Here is a 20,385-nt window from a genome sequence, read left to right as displayed (position 1 = left end):
ACCCTGGCCCCTGCCCTGCAGTTCTGAGGTGTGGCTAGACTATTCAGCCAGCATGGGTCTGTTCTCACTGGAAACCAATCTTGCTGTCTTGCCCAGTCAGAATTCTATGAATTCAAAGAGTTGCTCTACTTTTTGTTGTCAAAACTGGTTTGACACTAAAAAGAATTCTCGTACAGCCAAAAAGCATGCCATTTAATTGACTGCTTAATGCATTCGTAATACCAAAAGCATGTATCAGCTGAATGCATAATTCAGAAAGGAGACAACCACCAATGAAATGAAATTAATAATTTATTGAATTAACAGATAAATGTTATTTGGATTTGACCCATGGCCTTGTCTATTGGAGCTTGTTAACCGCCTCTGTGCTGGAAAAACTATAAAAGATTAAATATATGAATCAGATTAAACTAATGCCAGCAGAGAGGACAAGTGGCACTTGGGGCCACAATCCCCATAGACGAGGCACGCTGCAGGGAGGAGGCAGTGGAGGAGGGTGAGCAAACAAACGCAAAACGATAAGGGCCGTAGATGAAAGAGGGTATATATATGGTTCGATGATTACGTATTTGATCAGGGTATGGTTTCTCCTTTCAGAAATAGTTTCCAATTAATCAAATGCTTAGCATTCATAATGCATCTATTCTTTTAGTGTATTATTTTAGAAATTCGTTGTAACTCCATGTTCTTTTCCCATTTTTGTTAGCTTGACTTTTTCATGAAGAATTTCAGCTTCAAATGTTAATTGCTGTAAAAGAACATTTTAAAAAGATAATGGATTTAAAAAAAAAAAAAAAAATTATCGCCATTGCAGTATTGCTATTTGAGGGTTGAAATGTCCAAAATTAAGAGAGATAAAATCGACCACTGGTTGTTTTAATGTGCCGTTAAGAATTACATATAAATAAATAAAAGGTTGCAATATTTAATGTGCGTTTGGAATTTTTTTTTTACAGTGCTCAGACTGGTTATCCAAAGCAGTTTCAAAAAAATTAAATCGCAATTGTTTTTCTGGAAAATGTGCATTAGAATGTGTGCAGCTTGTATTGTGGTACTGATGTATACATGGTTTGAGTAAAGAAAACGTTAACAGAAAATGAAATTAATTGACTCTGCCCATTGTAAATAAGTACTGGCACATTGTTTTTTTGGGCAGTATTTGTATTTACCCAGGTGCCCTGTTTGTGGGTTATATTACTTGAATGTGTTCTGATGTTTTTGAAACCAGTCGTACAGGAGCAAGGCACTATAAAGCAGTACCATCTACACAACTGAACATCTTTCAAACAAATCTTACCAAGACATTTCAACTGGGGAAGGTTCATCACAATTGGATAAACGCTTCTGTAGATATGTGTAAAAATGTAGGTGTGACAGACAGACAGGGTGCCTTCGTATAGCTCCAGATTATGATGTTCTCATACCTTGTGCTAAAGAAAGTCCTCAGTCAGCCTGACGCATATACTGTGCGTGCAAATCCCAGCACATGACAATGTTAAGTTGATTGAATATGCAATGGCATTTTTTATCATGCTGTTGATTACCTTTGCTCATCACTTGCATATCTGGGAGCCTTTTACACCCCCATTCACTGAAGCTCTCCCTGAGTGTGCTTTTACTGAATATCTACTTAATAACAAGGTTGTCGTTATTTAGTTGGTCTTACCTGCGCAGTTTTGAAATATTTATTTCAGACCCATATTATCATGTAAAAAATCTTGTACATCACTGGATTAAAGAAAGTTCTTCATTTGCATGCCTTTACTTCCAGATAATCTGCCACTATTTCACTTCCAATGTCATTTGACCTACGCAGTGTCTAAGTCACTGGCTGTGAGGCATGTCAGTCATCAGGGAAAGCAGCTGGTTGGTTAATGAAGGTCCTCTGTTTTTTTTTTTTGTTTTTTTTTTTGTTTTTAAATAACTGTTTTCTCAAACCATATATATTATGACTATGTATAATACTAAATGATATGCTTCCAGAGTCTAGCCATTTGCCTTTGAATAAGTGTCCACTCTGAATAAAATCAGGGCTAGAACCTGTAGCTCTCAATTGCATTAAACTCACAAGGGAAGAAACAGGCAGCCAGGCATACGCCCGCTCTCAGCTGTCATGTCTTAATCTAACTGAGGCTCGGGGGGAGAGAATGGGGAAGAAACTAAGACCAATCCAATAACAACACAAGCAATTTCTTAAAAGCTGTAACATACCCATACACACACCACCTAGATATTACAGCACACTTACTCCTTTCTCCCTAGAAACGTTTTTCAGTTATTGATTACCAGATGATGATCCTAAATCATGTTTTAACTCCCAATAATTGTGACTTTCTCCCTATTTCATGCTCTTCCTCCCACACTCTTTTTCTGACTGATCAGTGTTGGCTTTTTAAAATAAAGCCATACCATTCTGCCCCAATAGAGGGGGGCTGAATTAAAGGGATATATTTACATCTCGTAGGGCCTCTGAAACGCAGACAATACGATCATAATAAATAATGAATAGTAAACCAATTATTGATGATTTCACAATAATCCATTATTGCGTGGTCCTCATACATAAGCACAGTGTTCAGACACATTATTCACAAATTACTAAACAAGAATTTGAACCTGCGTCTGAATACAGACTCTCTGAGGGTGGGGCATGCAGTCGGCCTTTTCACCCAATTAGACCACTTTGCTGGCTACATATCCTGATCTCCCTGAATAGATAAACCTCAGATGTATGTAAAAGATTTCAGTGAGAAAGTCTTGTCGGAAGTGCAGTGGTATGTATTCTCGTAATGCTGTTAAAATGAAGTTCAGTACTAGTCTTGCACTGCAGTAAGTAAAGTAGGATCTCAAGGAATATATTTATTGAGTGTGAGGGGGGGGGGGTTAAATGAGTAATAAATGCTCCATCTGCAGTTATTCAGTCCCAGCAGTTTAGCAGCACAATTTATGTCTGCATCTTTTAAATAATATACACAGATCATTACAAACCGAAAGCCACACAGCAAAAATGCATTCAAACTATGTATTTGATAGGTGTGTTCATTATTTCCAATCTAATCGTATAGACAAGCCAACAGACACGCCCACGGACACACAAACACACACACTCACACACTCACCCCCCCCCCCCCCCCCCCCCCCCCCCCACACACACACAGCCATATTGGAAAAGTACATCCCTGTCAATAGCATATTGAGGGAATGAAAGCCTGTGCATGCACACACGCTCACGCACGCTCACACAAACACACAAACACACGCACACACACACACACAAATTGCTTCATGTACAAATGAATCCAGACAAATACATCATTCTCTGCATCCCTTTTAAAATGCTGTGAAATTCCATGACAAAATGTTTTGGACATTATTGTAATATACCACTCTAAAAAATATATAAAAAACTGAATATATATATTCAACATAATGTATACAGATAGATAGGTAGATAGATAGATAGATAGATAGATAGAAAGAGATATTCATAGCAGCATAGCTGAAGAAAATACATACTGAAAATGTACACAAAACATGTATATATATATATATATATATATATATATATATATATATATATATATATATAGGAATAGTTCCATATATTCTGTGCTTCAGTTGCCATAAAACCAACTGAATTTTTCCTCTGAATTTCCTATCCTTAAGTCCAAGGCAGGCTGTTGCTATGCTGTACGCAGGAAGAGAGCACACTCCACTATGCACGCACGCACACACACACACACACACACACACACACACACACACACACACACACACACACACACACACACACACACACACCTCAAATAAGAATGAGCAAATAGGGTTACTAACTGATCTTCTGCAGATGCCAAAATGCATTTCCAAATTTAAAACAACACACAAACATAGCTAGATCCAAAGATGCCTTCAGTCATTATAAGTACCACGGCATTTAATTTACCAACAATTTCTAAAAACTAAACACTAAAAATAAATAAATAAATAGAGAAATAAATAAATAAACAAACAAATAAATAAATAAATAACAACAATAATAACAATAATAACAATATAATAATAATAATAATAATAATAATAATAATAATAATAATAATAATAATATTACACAGACACCAGAAAAACTGTGTGATCCAAATTCAATACAATCAAAGGGCAGCTACTTTTCTCCTTTGCAAATTGAAGAACAGCATTATCAAAAAAAAAGCATGCAAAAAATGTTCACTCACTCCATGAATCCTGCTGTTGCTTTCTCCTTCTGATTGCAGATTTTGTATTTTTTTTTTTTATCCTCTGATAAAGTCTTGAGTCTTCACTGGCTAATCGGTGGAGCCTATGGGCTGGGGCAGGCAGGGGTATAGTTTTCTTTCCTTTGCAAGCCCCGCTTCCCTTCCCAGTAATGAAAATCAGAGGAATTGGCAAGGAATTGTTTTTCCTGTGTAGCTGCGAGCTTCTAGCCCTCCTGATGTGAGAGCAGACCCTGATCAGAGAGAGAGAGAGAGAGAGAGAGAGAGAGAGAGAGAGAGAGAGAGAGAGAGAGAGAGAGAGAGAGAGAGAGAGAGGGTGTGTGAGTAGCTAGCTCCTCACTTCCAGCATCCCAGCCCCTTTCTGCCTTTTGTCTGCTGCTAGCTGGAGTTCTAGGGATGTGCTGCTAAGCTATGCTGTGCTGCGATTATTATTGTTGTGGCTAATGCAATGCCAGCTGTGTGGAGATCCAGGGAGAAGCCCCCTGCTGGATAGAGAGGGCGGTACAGCGGGTGTGTGAGGGGAGGGAGAGGGAGCTGGCTGCTAGTGGTTGTGTATGTATGAGAGAGGGGGAAGGAAAAGAGGGGAAGTGAGAGATATAGGGGTGTTGGAGAGAGGGAGAATTTGAGGGAGGGAACCTGCAGTGGGAGGGTGGAAAATGGGGGAGGAAAAGGATTTTGACGGGGATAGTGAGAAGCAAAACAAAGGAGGCGTTGAGAGAGTGAAAGATAAACAGGAGTTAGGAGTCAAATGGTCAACACTTTGTTTTTAAGATCACGTGCTAACCAACGCATTCCACAATGAGATAACTGTCATGCATTTCCCCCGAGAGACACGAGAATGTTACTGGAGAGTTGAAACTTTGTTTTTCTACTGCAGGAGTGTGAACCTAGGCTTCCTAATCGATCGTGTTACCTCTTATTAATCCTCGCCATACCTCGTTACGCTGTAGTGCCTAGTAAATTGCCCTGGAACATGGTATTACCACTATTTAGTTATTGGGAGCATCATATTGTAGGGGTACATCTATCTATCTGAATGACACGCTTATATTTTTACATGTATCTTCAGAACACAAGTAGGTATGCCACATTGGTAATTTCAGTAAACCTCATTTGCTTATCTAATGACAGCCAGGTTATAAATACCATTTACCCAATTTTCATTAAACTAGACATTTTTATTTTGTGCTATTCTGTACATACGCCATACTGATAGCTCTAGTTTTGAATTGACAAGGTAGGTTACTATGTTACTCTATTATACTGATCAAAATCCTTCTGAATTTGTGTCTTGCCTTGTTAAATTAGGGTCCGTTGTGCTATAGCAATCTGAGCCCTGCTATTTTTGTTCTGTGTGGACAGCACCACTGCCTGCTCACTTCCTGTTGCTGTACTCAGTGTGACCAATCACAGTGCACCCTGTCTGTTTACTGGAAGAGAAGAGGAGACTGTGAGCAGAGTGTGAGACAAGAAGGACCTGCGCACGGTCTGCTTGTGTTCTGCCAGATTGATCCCCCTTTCAAACAGCCGGGTTTGAATTAGAAACTCGCACTGGCCCTGAACTCTGCCCTGGGTTACAGAATGGTAATGATCAGGAGCCAGGAGCAAACCTTAAATAAATACTTCCTCCCCTATATAAACATGAATTACTCCTAATAGTTCACCTACAGACCTAGGTGGGATGTATACCATATTCAAACTACCTATATAATGTGTTATTATTGTATTTTGAAACACTTCATTGAATGAAGTGAGTCATGTGGTTTCAAAGTGTGCTGATGGTGCATTATGCAGGGGGCGTGGAGAGGGTATTACTCATACTGTGTTTAGAAGTGATCAGTGGCTACCTCTTAGCTAGATGAAAGTGTATTTCTTATGCACGCTTTGTTGTGTCAGCTCTGCATACAAAGAGTGCAAGAGAAAGTATACTCAGCTTGATCAGAGGTAGCCAACAAACAGTTACAAAAATATTAGAAGATTTTCAATCTGAGCAGAAAATAAAGGGAAATCTGACATCAACTTCTTAATCTGTTAATATAGAGCATGTTGTGATTTAAACGTTTAGATTGCCTTATCATCTCTCAGAGAAATTGTAAGTGTAGTTGCTACTAATAGATAACTGACAATAGCTGTGATCGGATCGGAGATTTAGAGTAGCCTGTCTGCTCAAAGTCCTGAGACCTGAGGCTATATTTTTCGAAACCCTGCTACTTACTATTTCTCGTGCTGCAAATCTTGATTATTTTTTTGCAGAGTTAAGCAATACAGGATGCACCTGTGTGCATGATGATTTCACCGCATAGATTTTGGATTCACAGACAGTTTCGCCAGCCAGCAAGAATACTTTAAGAAAACTTGATTAAAGCCATGTGGTAGAGTGGGGTTCCGGAAGGACTCACTTGGTAAAGACTTGGCCGCGTGGTGTGCAGGGTGAGTCATGCAGTCCCGGGAGTCCACAGGGAGCATTGGCTCTGGCACTCCCACGCCAGTGCCCGGTGAGCTGCAGGGCTGGTTTTTATCCTACAGGGGCCGACATACGCCGTCCAGCTCCTGGATATAAAGAGATCATTGGTTTGGGGATCGGAAGACGCCCACTGACCCTTCGGTCTCCCGAGCTGCTGGGGGAGGGTTGTTGCAGGATGTGGTGAGGGATTGCAAGCTAACAGCATGTTTAGTATACCCAATATCTAAGTGTGACTGCAGAGAGCTGAGGGTCTAGAAGGCACATACAGACATGCAATATTTATGTATCCTAAACATGACAGGACTATAGCATTCTCTTTATGTGAGTTCTTTGTAATGCATAGAATCTCTGCTCCCCTCTGACCCGTTCTAGACTTCCAGCACTCCGGTCAGCAGTGGAAGCTTTAAAAATTCATCCCAGTGGTTTCTCAGAATGAACACTGAGAACACAGGGGAGTATTAGCCAGCCCCACAGGGCAATCTAATGGGCTTGTTCCAGTCGTTTAACCATTGGGCCAGGTCCACCCTGCACTATCAAACCCTCTGAGAGGTGCCTTCACTGCAGCCCTGCACCTCGACACATGCAAACTACTTCCTCACACACCTGCGCACAACCAGCTGGGCACGCTTAATATTTACATCTGCTATTTTATTTTAACAAAGTAACTGCTGAGAATTAATTTTCACATGTCGCAGAGAAGAGAACCAGGAGCCACAGGTTGAAGCTGAAGGGCATATTCAGAACTGAGTGGAGAAGGAGCTTTTTCACAGAATGGGTAGTGAACCATTCGAACAGGCTCCAGGGCAGAGTTGTTGAAGCAGAGACTATCGGATCCTTCAAGAATAGACTGGATGCTGTCATGAATAATACTGTATAACCCTCTCTGTGACCACAATAAGACCTTAAGCTAGCCCTCTGGAGGAAGGGCGGTCTGTCTAGCCACAGATTCCCAGAGGTTTCATTTCCCTTACTAACCTTGTTAGGGGGGTTGTTTTTCCTCTCCCGAGTGCTAACGAACCACACTGGCACCAAAGTGAACGAGCACAGGTGGAACGAATGGCCTTTTCTCGTTCTTGAATTTCTTATGTGCGATACCAACACAGAGCATATTAAGTGCTGTTCATTAATGTACCGGTAATTATTAAACTATCGGGTCATTACACATTACAGCAGTGGAAAATGTTTTTAGCGCTCATGAAACATCATGAATAATAGCACAGACTTCAAGTTAGTGGCATGTGTTCCTAACCCTAGGTACCATACAACAGTAAGCTAATATCTCAAAATTCTCCTACATAGTCCTTACAATACCCAGCCCCTTACAGCAGCCTCTCCTTCATCTAGAGCAGCTCTCTGTACTAGACTGTGTATCCCTAGCAGTGGAAATATTTTAAATATTACAAGTTACAAAACTATAAAATTTTTTGAAAGGCCAGTACGGTGGCATGGTGGTTAGCACTGCTGCCTCACAGTGCCAGGGTCATGGGTTTGATTCTGGAAGAGGGGTCTGTCTGTGGGGAATTTGTATGTTTTCGCATTGTCTGCGTGGGTTTTTTCCAGGTACTCTCGTTTTCTCCCACAGTCCAAAGGTTGATTGGTCATTCTAAATTGCTTTGTGTTTGGTGCCCTGCAATGGACTACTGTCTTGTCCAGGGTGTAGTCCTGCCTTGCACCCTGTGTCTACTGAGTTAGGCTCTGGCTCACTGCAACCCTCTAAAGGATTAAGTGGTTAATGATAATGGATGGACACTTCTGTTGAATGAAGTTCTAAATGAAAAGGTTGAAGCCTGATTCTTCTTCTAATCAACACCATAAGGGGTTAACTGCTTAGATGCAACAGGCAACTGCCCCCTCTAGTGATTACAAGAGGTAGTGTTTGAAGACTTGTAAATAAAAGCACATTGCATTATATTTTCAAAGTGTTTACTGACAGGTGGTCTTGAGAAACAAACATTTGTTCTGTTCTAGTTATGGAAGGTGAACAAACGTTTTGCATCCTTGTCATTTCACCACTAGATGGTGGTAGATAGCTGCAGGGACCCTTTGGAACAATGTATTTGTCAATAGTGAACTGGCCATGTCTGTGTTTTCTGATGAATGGGGTTGCATGTCAGGAAAGTGGAATTGTTTTATTAGCTTGAATCCCTTTCAATGATAGGCATAGTAATTTAGCGGGATTCTGCTCGTCAGAGCTAGAACAGGACTGTATTACAATTACGTCTTTTTTTAAAACTTAAAAAAAAAAAAAGATTTCTTGGTTGTAAAAAGTGGAAAGTAATGGACAAGAAAGAGCGATCATTTTTTATAGTCAACAGATATTTGAATGAAAAAATGCACTAATGTGTGGAATTAGCCAATGATCATTGCTAAGCGATAGCAATTTACATTATTATTATTTTTTCTTTCTTTTAACACTAGAGGGTGCATGTGAGCTGCAGTGGCAGCCTATTCTACAATTTCATATTTATTTATTTATTTATTTTTTAAATTGCTGTTTGGTTTCATAGTCCAGGATCAGAACTCATTTTGCAGTTTACAGCTTGTTGGTGTTAAATATCATATATTCGAAATCTTCACCTCTACCTTAATTCTCTGGGCTCCCACTGTCCAGCCTAGAACTTACCCTCCAGACACTGATCTCAGCGCCGGCAACACTGCCAGGGCTATGCCCTCTGCTCGTGATATATTCAGATGGAAGGAGAGCACTTTGGGTAACACAATTAACACTGATTAGATACACATAGCTAGTTAATACATCCCCACACCCACTGCCAAATGAAGGCTTGATAATGCCAGCTGGAGGGCCTATGGAAAATCCTGCCTCTATCTCGTCAATATAGCACAGTGTGGAAGTGGTGGCTTTGAGGAGCTCTGAAGGAAAGAAAGCGCTGGACTGCACAGTGGAAAGTAGTGGGTTTGTTTATCTAATTAAAGATACACAATGAATTAACTTATTATAAATCACAAAAAGCAAGATTGTACTGCCATTAAACCTAAAAAAAATATTATTTTTTACTTCTATTCTCACTATACACTGCATTTTAGACAAATCTTACCGGTGTCAGGCCAGAAAGTGGCACACCGTCAGAACGTGGTACCCGTACTAAAACGTGGCCCATGTAACGTCAGAAAATGGCACTCTGTCAATGCTGTGATTGGCTACTGCACAAATCACTACGAACAACCATCATATACGTTTACAATTTTAGATAACCAAAATGTGTTGCTCATCAGTAAAAGCCCCATAAATTTGCTGAATTGTGAAAGAAAAGATATTAAAAATAACTTTAAGGGCCAAACTCAGTACACCATACCCCTTCAGATGGGCGTTTCTTTGATTTGTGGACAGTCCAGGCAGTGGTGTCTTTACTGGCAAGCAGATCTATGTTCAAGGAGGGCAGCTATTTGAACAGCAGCCTGTGCTTGTCTTCATGCTGTAAAGCGCGGTTTGCATCGCCGCTCGCAGGGCAATAGCAGCACTCAGCAATTTCTGCCAATTTTCTTCTGTTTTCTTATGCTTTCACATAATTCTCTGCCCCTGGACCTGATAGTTGCCAAGGCAACCTGGCACTTCTCTGTTACACTGATGAATAAGAACTTCGCCCGGCCTTGTCAACGAGTGTATGGGGAAGCGGCAAGGTTTCACACAACCCTGAGTGCAAAGAGTATACTGCAGGATTCAGTTACCTTTACAGTTTTTTCGTGTGCGTTATGCATGATTCTTTATTGTTGTAGCTCACCATGCTTTGCCATGTTTCTTGATATGCTTTTTCATACCTCGCTGGGCATCTCCATGCGTTCACTATGCTGATTCATTTCATTGTCATTTCCTGACTTTTGTGTCTGTAAGCCTAAACTATTATATATATATATATTATTACATATAGATATGCATATATATTACGTGAAAAAACAGAAATTCGGATTTGAAATAGATAGCAGTATATATTATATATATATATATATATATATATATATATATATATATTATGATAATACGACTGTACAGGATGTGACAGCAGGGCAAAGTGCAGAAAAGTAGACTTTTAGAATTCTTTTAGAGATTTTTGAAGTTATGGTCATAGAGCGTACGTGTTGATATTGTCAGATTCCAGACACCTAAGAGTAAGGTAGCGGTTACCTTGTACTGTATTAGAATACTCAGCATCACAATCACAACCTTCTGTGGTACCTGTGAGGCTGGGCCAGTGGTATCTTTCAGGTCTGGACTTTGACAGGAGTTAAACCCAGCCCCTCTGAGAGAGAGCCAAGCCCCATCAAAGCATAACACTGGCAGGAGGGAGATCAGAGAGATTGTAATTCCAGTATAGAGGCCCTGAGGGGCTGCTACACATTGATCAGAGGAGAGCTAATTATCTTGTCTGGCAGAGAGAGCGAGAAACAAAGAGTGAGCTGGGGAGCAGCACAGAGGGATACAGCAAGAGGAGGTCAAGAGAGAGAGAGAGAGAGAAGAGAGAGAGAGAGAGAAGAGAGAGAGAAAGGGAGGGGGATTGAGGAGGAGAGGGGGAAAAAGGTAGTTTAGGAGGAGAGATTTAGTGAGAGGGATGACAAGGCTATAGAGAAAGAGTAGAAAGGGGGTATATCAGGGACAGGAGGAAAGAAGTAGCTGGGGAAAGAAAGAGAGAGTACAGGTGAATTGAACAGGAGAGAGAATGGACGGAGAGGGAAGGATAGGTATGGAGTGAGAGAGGAGAGTCAGAAAGAGTTACACAAACTCAAAGCAGTTATATAATTAGAATTCTGAAAAAAAGAAGCTGAACTAGAATGCTTTCCTGCTTTCTGTTTAGCATGGAAATAGTGGCTCCATCACAACTAATGTGTTTCACAAAGCATTGCAAAGTCAGGACCTAACCCAGGCAGAGATGTGCATCAATTTTGAGAACAGTAACTGTGAAAAACAATCCAGCACTTTAGAAAAGAGTTACAACTGATCGAAGAAGAGAGACCTGTCATGCTGAGAGAGTAGCCTTATAAACTGAACAGGATTCTCTTTCTAGCGGCCTCGGTTAAAACCGTGCAATAATACACAGGTTCTTCTAGAAAAAAGATTCCTCACCTGGTTTCATTTTAAAAGCATCTCTGTGTGAAGTGTCTATGGCAAGGCCGTTGAAGTCCAGCTTTTATTAACAAGTGCAACCTGCAGCCAAACACTGAGGCCTGGGTAGAATCAATGGAGAGGCTGGGAAGCACAACATGCAAGTAACTGTGAATCGGAATAAAAATTGCCCTGATTAAAAAAACTGAGTGTAAAGGATATTAGAAAGTTCACTTATAACTGTATTTTTCTGGCACTTTTCAATGTATAATACTTTTCATTGCACTGTAATAGAAATTTAATTTTCAGTGTTACAGTAACGTCAATACAAACTGATGGTAAGCATTTAGCTTAGACTCCTGATAATAAGAATTACAGATAAGACACATTTTGAATTTCAGATAAAAGTGGAGGTTTCTGCAGTGGTGCCTCTGATGGCACATTTTCTCTCAAGGAAGTTTTAGAGCTTTAATCATGTTACAGCTTCAAAATAGCACCCGAAGGTGGTACCAGTACTGCACTCATTAAACTTTCATATTTAGCCTTCCCTTGGTTCCGTTGTATATATGCCAAAATAATGAAGTACACTTCCAGTCCTTTAAACCTGCATCTCCTGCAATTGGCAGTCCAGGGACAGAACCACAGTAAAGGATTCGGATTTCAAAGTTAGCCAGTTTGGCAAAGCCCTTGTGCTTTAGAGACAAGCACCGCAGATAGGCTGCGTGCAAGAGCAGTCCACTGCGTTTCAGTTGACAATGAGGGGTCTGTTGTAGGGCAGTGCAAATACTTGGATGTAACGACTAATTCCCTTTAACATGTGCAGGTATTAATTAAATGTAATACAAATGAATCGCACAGCACAAAACAAATAGTTCTCGTGTTGACACAGTTATGGAGTACCAATCGATAATACTCGGACTGATTTAATATAGACCCACTTAATGTAGTTAGTATTTTGGTTTTCTTTTAAATATTTCAGACCGTTATCGTTTGAATAATTTTACTCAGTAATTATATATTTTTTTTTGCTTGAAGGATAGTTATGATTAAAATGTAACTCAGATTTGGTTGAACTATCTTTAGTACGACTTGAAGAATGAGGGGGTAGACGGACGACCCTTTCCTTGTGTTATGCATGTCCCGCTGTTTCACATATACATTAGTCTTGGTGATCTACTTTCTTTATTTTTTGTCCTTATTTTGTGGTGGCAGCCACAGGGAATTTATATAATTGACATAATTGTTGTGCATGAGAAAAAGCTTGAGAACACCCACACGATTCGAAAGCCTTCACATGAAAGGACTGACACAGAATGCTATTGCACAGCATAAGTGATTCAGTGAGTATATTGACACAGCCATAGGCTGGCTGTAAGTATTAAAAATGTATTTGCCAAGGCTGCTTCCCAGAAGGTGTCCAGTTCCCAGAAGGTTGTTTCTGGGTGATAAATCGACTTCTTGAGAAGGAACTGTTTGTGAACCCCTGGCCCCAGCTCTTCCCTCTCTTTCCTTGTTGTCTCTGTTTCGTCTCACCCTTTCTCTCCCCTTCTCTCCCTCTCTCGCACACACGCACACAGCTCATTAAACTGATAAATGATTTCACACTGCAGTACTCGGCTACTATTGCCATGGCAACTACATAATTCAGCTCATCCCCCCTCGTTTCCCTCCCTTTCTCTCTCAGCCCCTCTCTCATCCTCCCTCCTCCCCCGAAAAGGTTGAGAAACATAATAATTTATTAATTTTCCCAATATAGGGCAGATTTTCAAATTCCCTAAACATTGTCGAAATGATGAACCTGATAAATCCATTAAACAGTTTACGGCTCGTGAAATAATTCCATAAATCGTACCTGTCTTGCAAATCCATTTTGCCACACAGGTCTCACTTGTGTATTCTATAAATACAGGTTATACAGTAGCAAATTTCAATTTTCATTATAAAATATTCTCTGTCAACAGGAGGCTGTGTGGTCCAGTGGTTAAGGAAAAGGGCTTGATACCAGGAGGTCCCCGGTTCTAATCCCTGCTCAGCCATTGACTCACTGTATGTGACCCTGAGCAAGTCACTTGTGCAAGTCACCTCCTTGTGCTCTGTCCTTCAGATGAGACATAAAACTGCATAAAATATGTGATTTCTGAGAGAATATTCAGAGCTTCCTTTAATATAGTATAAACATCCAGGTTTAAAGAAAGCTCTTCCTCTCTGTAATCTCATTTCACCTGAACAGTGAAATTGTCTCAATACCTTCCTTCCTGTTATCAACCAACCAGCTTCATCCCCTAATGACTGACATGCCCTGCAGCCAGACAGTGACATACTTGGACCCTGAAGACGCTGCTGGAGTGACCCAGGATGTGAAACAGCAGATATAACTTTTTAAAATTTGCAGAACTTTCAACTTACCATGTAGAATTGAGCTTTTATTATGTTACATAACATATCTGAGTCAATGCACTGATGTTCTGTGAAAAGTGCAAGCGTTCAAACAGCCATAAAAATATCCAACGTTGTAATTTTAAGAACATTGTCTGGACACCTAATAGCAGGTTGGGGCCACTGTTTGCCACAACATGGCATAGACTCCACAAGGGCTGGAAGGGGCCCCAGGATGGCAATCGTCTCAGTCATTAATATTTCAGGCAGTTGGCTCAGAGAGGTAAGCAGAGGATTGCGAGGACGAATGCATTGCTCAAGTTCATTGATAGGGATTGTGGTGGCCATGGAAGACGCTTGAAATCTCTAACATGATGATCTTCAAACCATTTTGTTTGGACTTGGTTTGGACTTGATCCCCAGTGATGCCTCTGTCCTTTTGAGTAATCCGGAGACCCAGAGTATACCAGGAGAACATCCAACACAGCAGGGTGAGGCCACATCCACTCGGGGGGACTCTCATCAAGCAGCTGTGCAGTATGAGATGTAAATACACCGATAGCTGAGACAGTAACAGGCAAGACTAAAGGAAAGTACCTGAGTGCAAATAAAAAACTATTACAGTTTTTCTCAATTGTTTAAACAGTGTAACTGAAACTATAGACACAAAGATCAAAAGTTGAAGTATCAAAACCATAAACCACATCTGCAGAACTCCAAGCTCAATGTTCTTGTATTCACTCACATTGCAATTCCAGTTCAATCTCCAGCAAAACAATTCACACGCAGCTCTACTTTCAGCACATTTTTCATAATGAAATCTTCTGTGTTCATATGGAAAACATACAACTGGAAATGCCAAACTGTAATTCCCAATTGACCTCATTCACGCTTCACCTGTGCACACCCAAATTGCTTAACTGTCAGAGCTTTAGAATGAATAAAAGAGGTCACAGGTGAAGTCTTCATTGTTGGAGGACAACGGACCCACATGGAGCGGAGAGAGGGGGTGGAAGGCGTAGGGGAAGAGCAAGAGTCAGACCAAGACGACCAAATATTTCTGATGAAATCCATGCAACACTGGTAGATCAGGTCATCAGGCTTGGGTTGAGCATGAGGGAGGCTGTGCAGCCCAATCCGAGCCATTTCACTGTGGCCTCAATCAGTCGGACATTTAGAAATGAGAATAGGTAAATGACCATTATTCAGTACTCTGATGCGCTATCTACAGTACACTTACAGTACAGTATCATACAGTATGCAATACAGTATGTAGGTGAATACTGAAATGAAGTGTAGATATACTTTTCATGTATGTATCAAAATGGAAATTGCAGCCCCATATGTGAACATACAGAACTGTATATACTGTATGTTTACAGAGTCGAAAGAAGACGCTCTGCTGGCAGCAGACGATGTCCTATCATGATACAACAAGAGATTGTGGACATGGTGTTGGCTAACAATGCCATTAGATTGCGAGAAATTCAAGCACGAATCATAGAGGACAACTAAAGGTTCCCAACATACAGAGTGTTGCCATATCAACTATTGATCACATCCTGAAGAGGAACCGAGTGAGGATGAAACGGGTATATCGTGTTCCAGTTCAGAGGAACACTGACCGGGTGAAGGAGATGCGATATCAATATGTGCATGTGAGCACTGTACAGCAATTGACAGCATTTTGTTCTGCACTGTACAGAAACAGTGCTGTTGACTATGATTTGCTTTACGGTATTCACTTTGCTGTTGTTCTGACATGGTCATGTTATCTTTTGCCGAAAATACTTGAGCTTGATGCAAGTGTTACTCCACAGGCCATCGTTATTGACGAGGCAAGGTTCAATTTGACCAAGAGGAGGGAACATAATCGGCCACTGTGCAACAGTAGATGTCCCTGACCAGCGCGGGGGAAATGTTACAATGTGTGCAGCCATCAGCCATCACAGGGTCCTCCAGCACCATACCACACTTGCCAGGGGTGGATTCACCACGCCAGGTGCTTTTTGCCCCGTTGCTTGGCCAGGGAAAACACAGCTTGTGCTGTAGATGAAAATATGTGGCCAGACAGAAATGAGAGGCAAGATGCTGCCTGATCTTTTCTTTGTTTGATCATAGTAGTTTTCTGTTTTTTTTGGGTGGGGGTTGGTGTCTTTATACCTTGACATATTTCCTTTTTGCTTACAGATGCTGTGTACTGTATAGCTGTACAGATACTGTATACTGTATAGCTGTACAGACGCTGTACGTATATGGCTTCATTTCCTGTGTCTGGAAAAAATGTTTTGAACAAAATATTTTCTTCATATGTTACAGTTGTATTTGTGTATTGGTATGTGAGAATTTAAAAAGGTTATCCATAAAAAGGTAAAATCAGTCCAAACACACACATGAATTCTGTTGGTAGTGTTTTAATTTATCACAGCAGTGTGAAATTGGTGTTCAGTAAGAGCTATTGATATAATGATATGTGTGCATTATTTTGATGCAAATATTTGATTCTGAGGCTTGTTAACATGTTTTATTTTGCACAGGATTTGTGAAGTTTTGCAGAGTCAACAAACTGTTTTGAGCATTGTGTTAGTAGTTTTGAGAACATGAGATGGTTTCAAGAAATGTGTGTAAACAATCAAGAAAAACTATTAAATATTGTTGTTTTGAATTTTTGAATTTTTGGATTCCATTGAGAGGTATTAATTTAGATTTCAAGGCAAAAACTTGTCCAGTTGTCTAAAATAGAATTTCATCTCAGTGGTGAAAGTGGAGTTTAAAGCAGGGGAGCTAAATATGCCTTCAAAAAAAAGTGCTAAAATATTTAGTTTGTTGTCGACTTTCACCCTGTGTGGAGTTTTGTCTGACTGGAGTTATAAATAGTAAACAAAAATATAGCGAGAGTCAATGAGAAGTCCCTACACAGATATAGGAATGCAAACGTGTGTCTGTGTGTGTGTGTGTGTGTGTGTGTGTGTGTGTGTGTGTGTGTGTGTGTGTGTGTGTGTGTGTGTGTGTGTGTGTGTGTGTGTGTGTGTGTGTGCGTGTCTGTAAGTGTGTGTGTGCGTGTCTGTGTGTGTGTGTGTGTGTGCGTGTCTGTGCGTGTGCATCTGTGAGTGTGTGTGCGTGTGCGTGTCTGTAAGTGTGTGTGTGTGTGTGTATCTGTGAGTGTGTGTGTGTGTGTGAGTGTGTATATGTGTGTGTGTGTGTCTGTGCATGTGTGTGTGTGTGTATGTCAGCTGCTTCAGAAAGGCTCTTCTGTGCTCAAGCAAGGAGACGTGACCGTTCTCATTGCTCAACGGGGAGCTGTGCTATCAAAGCCTTTAATTCAAGTGATTTAATGTTAATCTGTGGGACAAATGCTGTTGACAACATTGAATACAGAATTATACAAACTGTACTCTGCTTTCATACTTTACTTTTGGGTTAATTTGAATTCATTTCAAAAATACATTTGTCATTAAATCTGTCTAAGTTCTAAATATTATTATAGTTATGGATGATGTTGGGTAAATATGATTATTTGAGAACTCCTGCCTTTCTCTCCCTCACCCCCTTCTCACCTCTGACCCTTTCACCCCATCTTTCTGTCTCCTCTCACACCACGTGCCTCTCTCTCCCAGCTGTCTCTCACTTCCTCTCCCCTCTGTCTGTTTCCCCCTCTCTGTCTTTCTTTTTTACTCTCCTGGCTGTCGGCATTGATATGCCAACAGTTTCTGACCGAATTTCTGTGTTTAAATCCAGCTTGGACAATTCTGAGAATCTGAACCCCACGATTTGGCTGCTCTTGTTTTTTCACATCTTTGGGAGCTGCAGATGAGCGGATTATGAGATGAGCAGAGCTCCTGTTTGTGTGGGTACAGCTGATCTGTAGGTGGTGGAAGTCCTGCTGCTTCACTGTCCTGCTTGAGCCCCACGGGGCTTCACATAATCATGGCCTTGTTGCCTTGGAAACTGCAGAAATGAGGCTCAGCAAGCACATTACCCCAGGTGTGGAAGAGAAGAACTCAATCTCCTCTGACTAGGAAACACGACCAAACCCAGTGCATAATTACAGGTGAGAGGGAGCGAGGAGAAGAGAGGGGGGATGGGGAGAGTGGGGAGGGGTAGGCAGGAAAGGGGAGAAAGAAGGGTAAGAGCAAGGGAAAATAGCGAGAGGGAGTGATAGAGTGAGAAGGAAAAGATTAGAGGGAAATAAATGATAGCAGAGGGAGTGAAGGGTAGAGAGGTAGAATATGTGAGATAGCAAAGTAAAAGAAGGAGAAGGAGGTGAGAGAGGGCAATAAGCAGGGTGCCATTTGTGGTCTGAAGTGCTTAGACCAAGCGTATTGAAGTCAGTTTGCGCAAAAATAATGCAGCATGCATTTATAATTTTAAATATCTGATTAAAATTTCCGAGATAGATCTGACTTCAACAGAGCCAAGGTAATCCATCCCCATCAAATCGCACCCTGGCAGCAGGTGACAGAGAGATTGGTTAAGCAATAAAGAAAGACGTGAGAGACAGAAGGGTAGAATTCCTCTTGCTATACACCCTGGAGTGAGACCAGGCGAGGACAGAGACGAGAGAACCTTTAAAAGTGTTTCTCAGTTTAAAAGTGAAAACTTCCCCCTGCTGCTCAGCACAGCAGTGACTTGTAAATCACAACCACTCATACAGCCTGCAGGAACAGTGCTACTACAATATTGATGTTCAATCACACTACATGTGTCACATTATTACTTCCCTGCAGGTAAAACCAGGGAGAGAGACAGGAGCAATGCTCCACTTAGGAACAAACTCCAACTAGCCCTCCTCATCCACTAACCCCCCAGACACAGAGGTCCATTAGTGAGGGATGTCTTCCAATCAGAGAGAGGTGGAGAGAGGGGGAGGTAGGGGAGAGAGCAGATGAGGACTGAGGGGGCAGGGGCAAAGATAGAGGAGGGAAAATGAAAGGGAAAGAGGGTGCAGGGGAAAGAAAGAGAGCAAATGAGAGGTAATGAAAACAAAGAGAGGCAGGGAGAGAGGGTGGAGAGTGTTTGAATAGAGAGATGCGAGGATAGAGAACTGGAGAAACAGAGGAAAAGGTGTGGCCTAGTGGTTAGAGCTGAGCAACTGGGAGGGAGGTAGTATGGTCTTGTGGTTAGAGCTGAGGGACTGGGAGGAGGCAGTATGGCTTTGTGGTTAGAGCTGAGGGACTGGGATAGAGCAGTTACGACCGTACCAGAAGTTGGTTATAGCTGATGGGACACCAATCTCGACTCCTGACCCTCTCCATCATAGCTGAACACCAGAACACCTGGTCCTGTGGTTTTCATCCAGAACTGATCTCGACTCCATCCATCATCCCCGAACACAATATCGACCTCCCTGACCCGCATCATCATACCAGGACCACAATCTCGACTAACTGACCTCCCTCCATCATACCAGAACACCAAATCTCGCTCCATGAACCCTCCCTACATCATTACCAGGAACGGTTAGTGCTGAGGGACTGGGAGGGAGGCAGTGTGGTCTTGTGGTTAGAGCTGAGGGACTGGGAGGGAGGCAATACCAGAAAGTTAGAGCTGAGGGACTGGGAGGAGGCAGTGTGGTCTAGTGGTTAGGGAGGACTGGGAGTGGTTAGAGCTGAGGGACTGGGAGGGAGGCAGTATGGTCTTGTGGTTAGAGCTGAGGGACTGGGAGGGAGGGACTGGAAGGGAGGGAGGAGTTTAGTGTGGTATAGCGGTTAGAGGCAGTGTGGTATCTCGACTCCCTCTGGGAGGGAGGCAGTATGGTCTTTTGTACAATCTCGAATCCCTGACCCTCCCATCTCATATCACCAGAACACCAATCTCGACCGCTGACCCTACCCTCCAAGTCAGTAACAGAAACCAAATCTCGACTCCCTGACCTCCCTCCGTCATACCAGAACACCAATCTCGACTCCCCTGACCCTCACTCCATCATACCAGAAAGGACCAATCTCGACTCCCCTGGACCTCCATATCATCATACCAGAACACCAATGATCGACTCCCTGACCCTCCCTCCGTCATTGTAGGCTCTGGTGTGAGCTCTTGTGGTTAGAGCTGAGGGACTGGGAGGGAGGTAGTATGGTCTTGTGGTTAGAGCTGAGGGACTGGGTGGGTAGTGTATGGTTAGTGGTTAGAGCTGAGGGACTGGGAGGGAGGTAGTATGGTCTTGTGGTTAGAGCTGAGGGACTGGGAGGGAGGTAGTATGGTCTTGTGGTTAGAGCTGAGGGACTGGGAGGGCTGTGGGT

At 41.8% G+C, this 20,385-nt stretch overlaps 2 protein-coding genes across 4 annotated transcripts in view; both read right to left on the bottom strand.

The window, feature by feature from the left end:
* palm1a (paralemmin 1a) overlaps positions 1-4,802 on the bottom strand; it is a 43,008-nt gene extending 38,206 nt beyond the window's left edge. Inside the window, exon 1 of one of the 3 annotated variants that reach the window (XM_041230884.1) lies at positions 4,230-4,802. In XM_041230884.1, the coding sequence (XP_041086818.1) occupies positions 4,230-4,234 (5 nt within the window). In that variant the 5' untranslated portion in view covers positions 4,235-4,802. The remainder of the gene's footprint in view (positions 1-4,229) is intronic. The other 2 variants (XM_041230885.1, XM_041230886.1) reach the window with 2 other exon arrangements.
* An 852-nt stretch (positions 4,803-5,654) lies between these two features.
* Positions 5,655-20,385, bottom strand: part of LOC121301165 (mediator of RNA polymerase II transcription subunit 16-like) — a 20,234-nt gene continuing 5,503 nt past the window's right edge. Inside the window, exons 9-10 of the mRNA XM_041230304.1 lie at positions 6,647-6,767; positions 5,655-5,677 (exon numbers count right to left, since the gene is read on the bottom strand). Of these exons, the coding sequence (XP_041086238.1) occupies positions 5,655-5,677; positions 6,647-6,767 (144 nt within the window). The remainder of the gene's footprint in view (positions 5,678-6,646; positions 6,768-20,385) is intronic.

Source organism: Polyodon spathula, chromosome 27, assembly GCF_017654505.1.
Source record: "Polyodon spathula isolate WHYD16114869_AA chromosome 27, ASM1765450v1, whole genome shotgun sequence".
In the NCBI taxonomy this organism is placed as follows: Eukaryota; Metazoa; Chordata; class Actinopteri; order Acipenseriformes; family Polyodontidae; genus Polyodon; species Polyodon spathula.
Note: the sequence above shows the minus strand (reverse complement) of the source record. Positions and strands in the feature narration are given on the sequence as shown.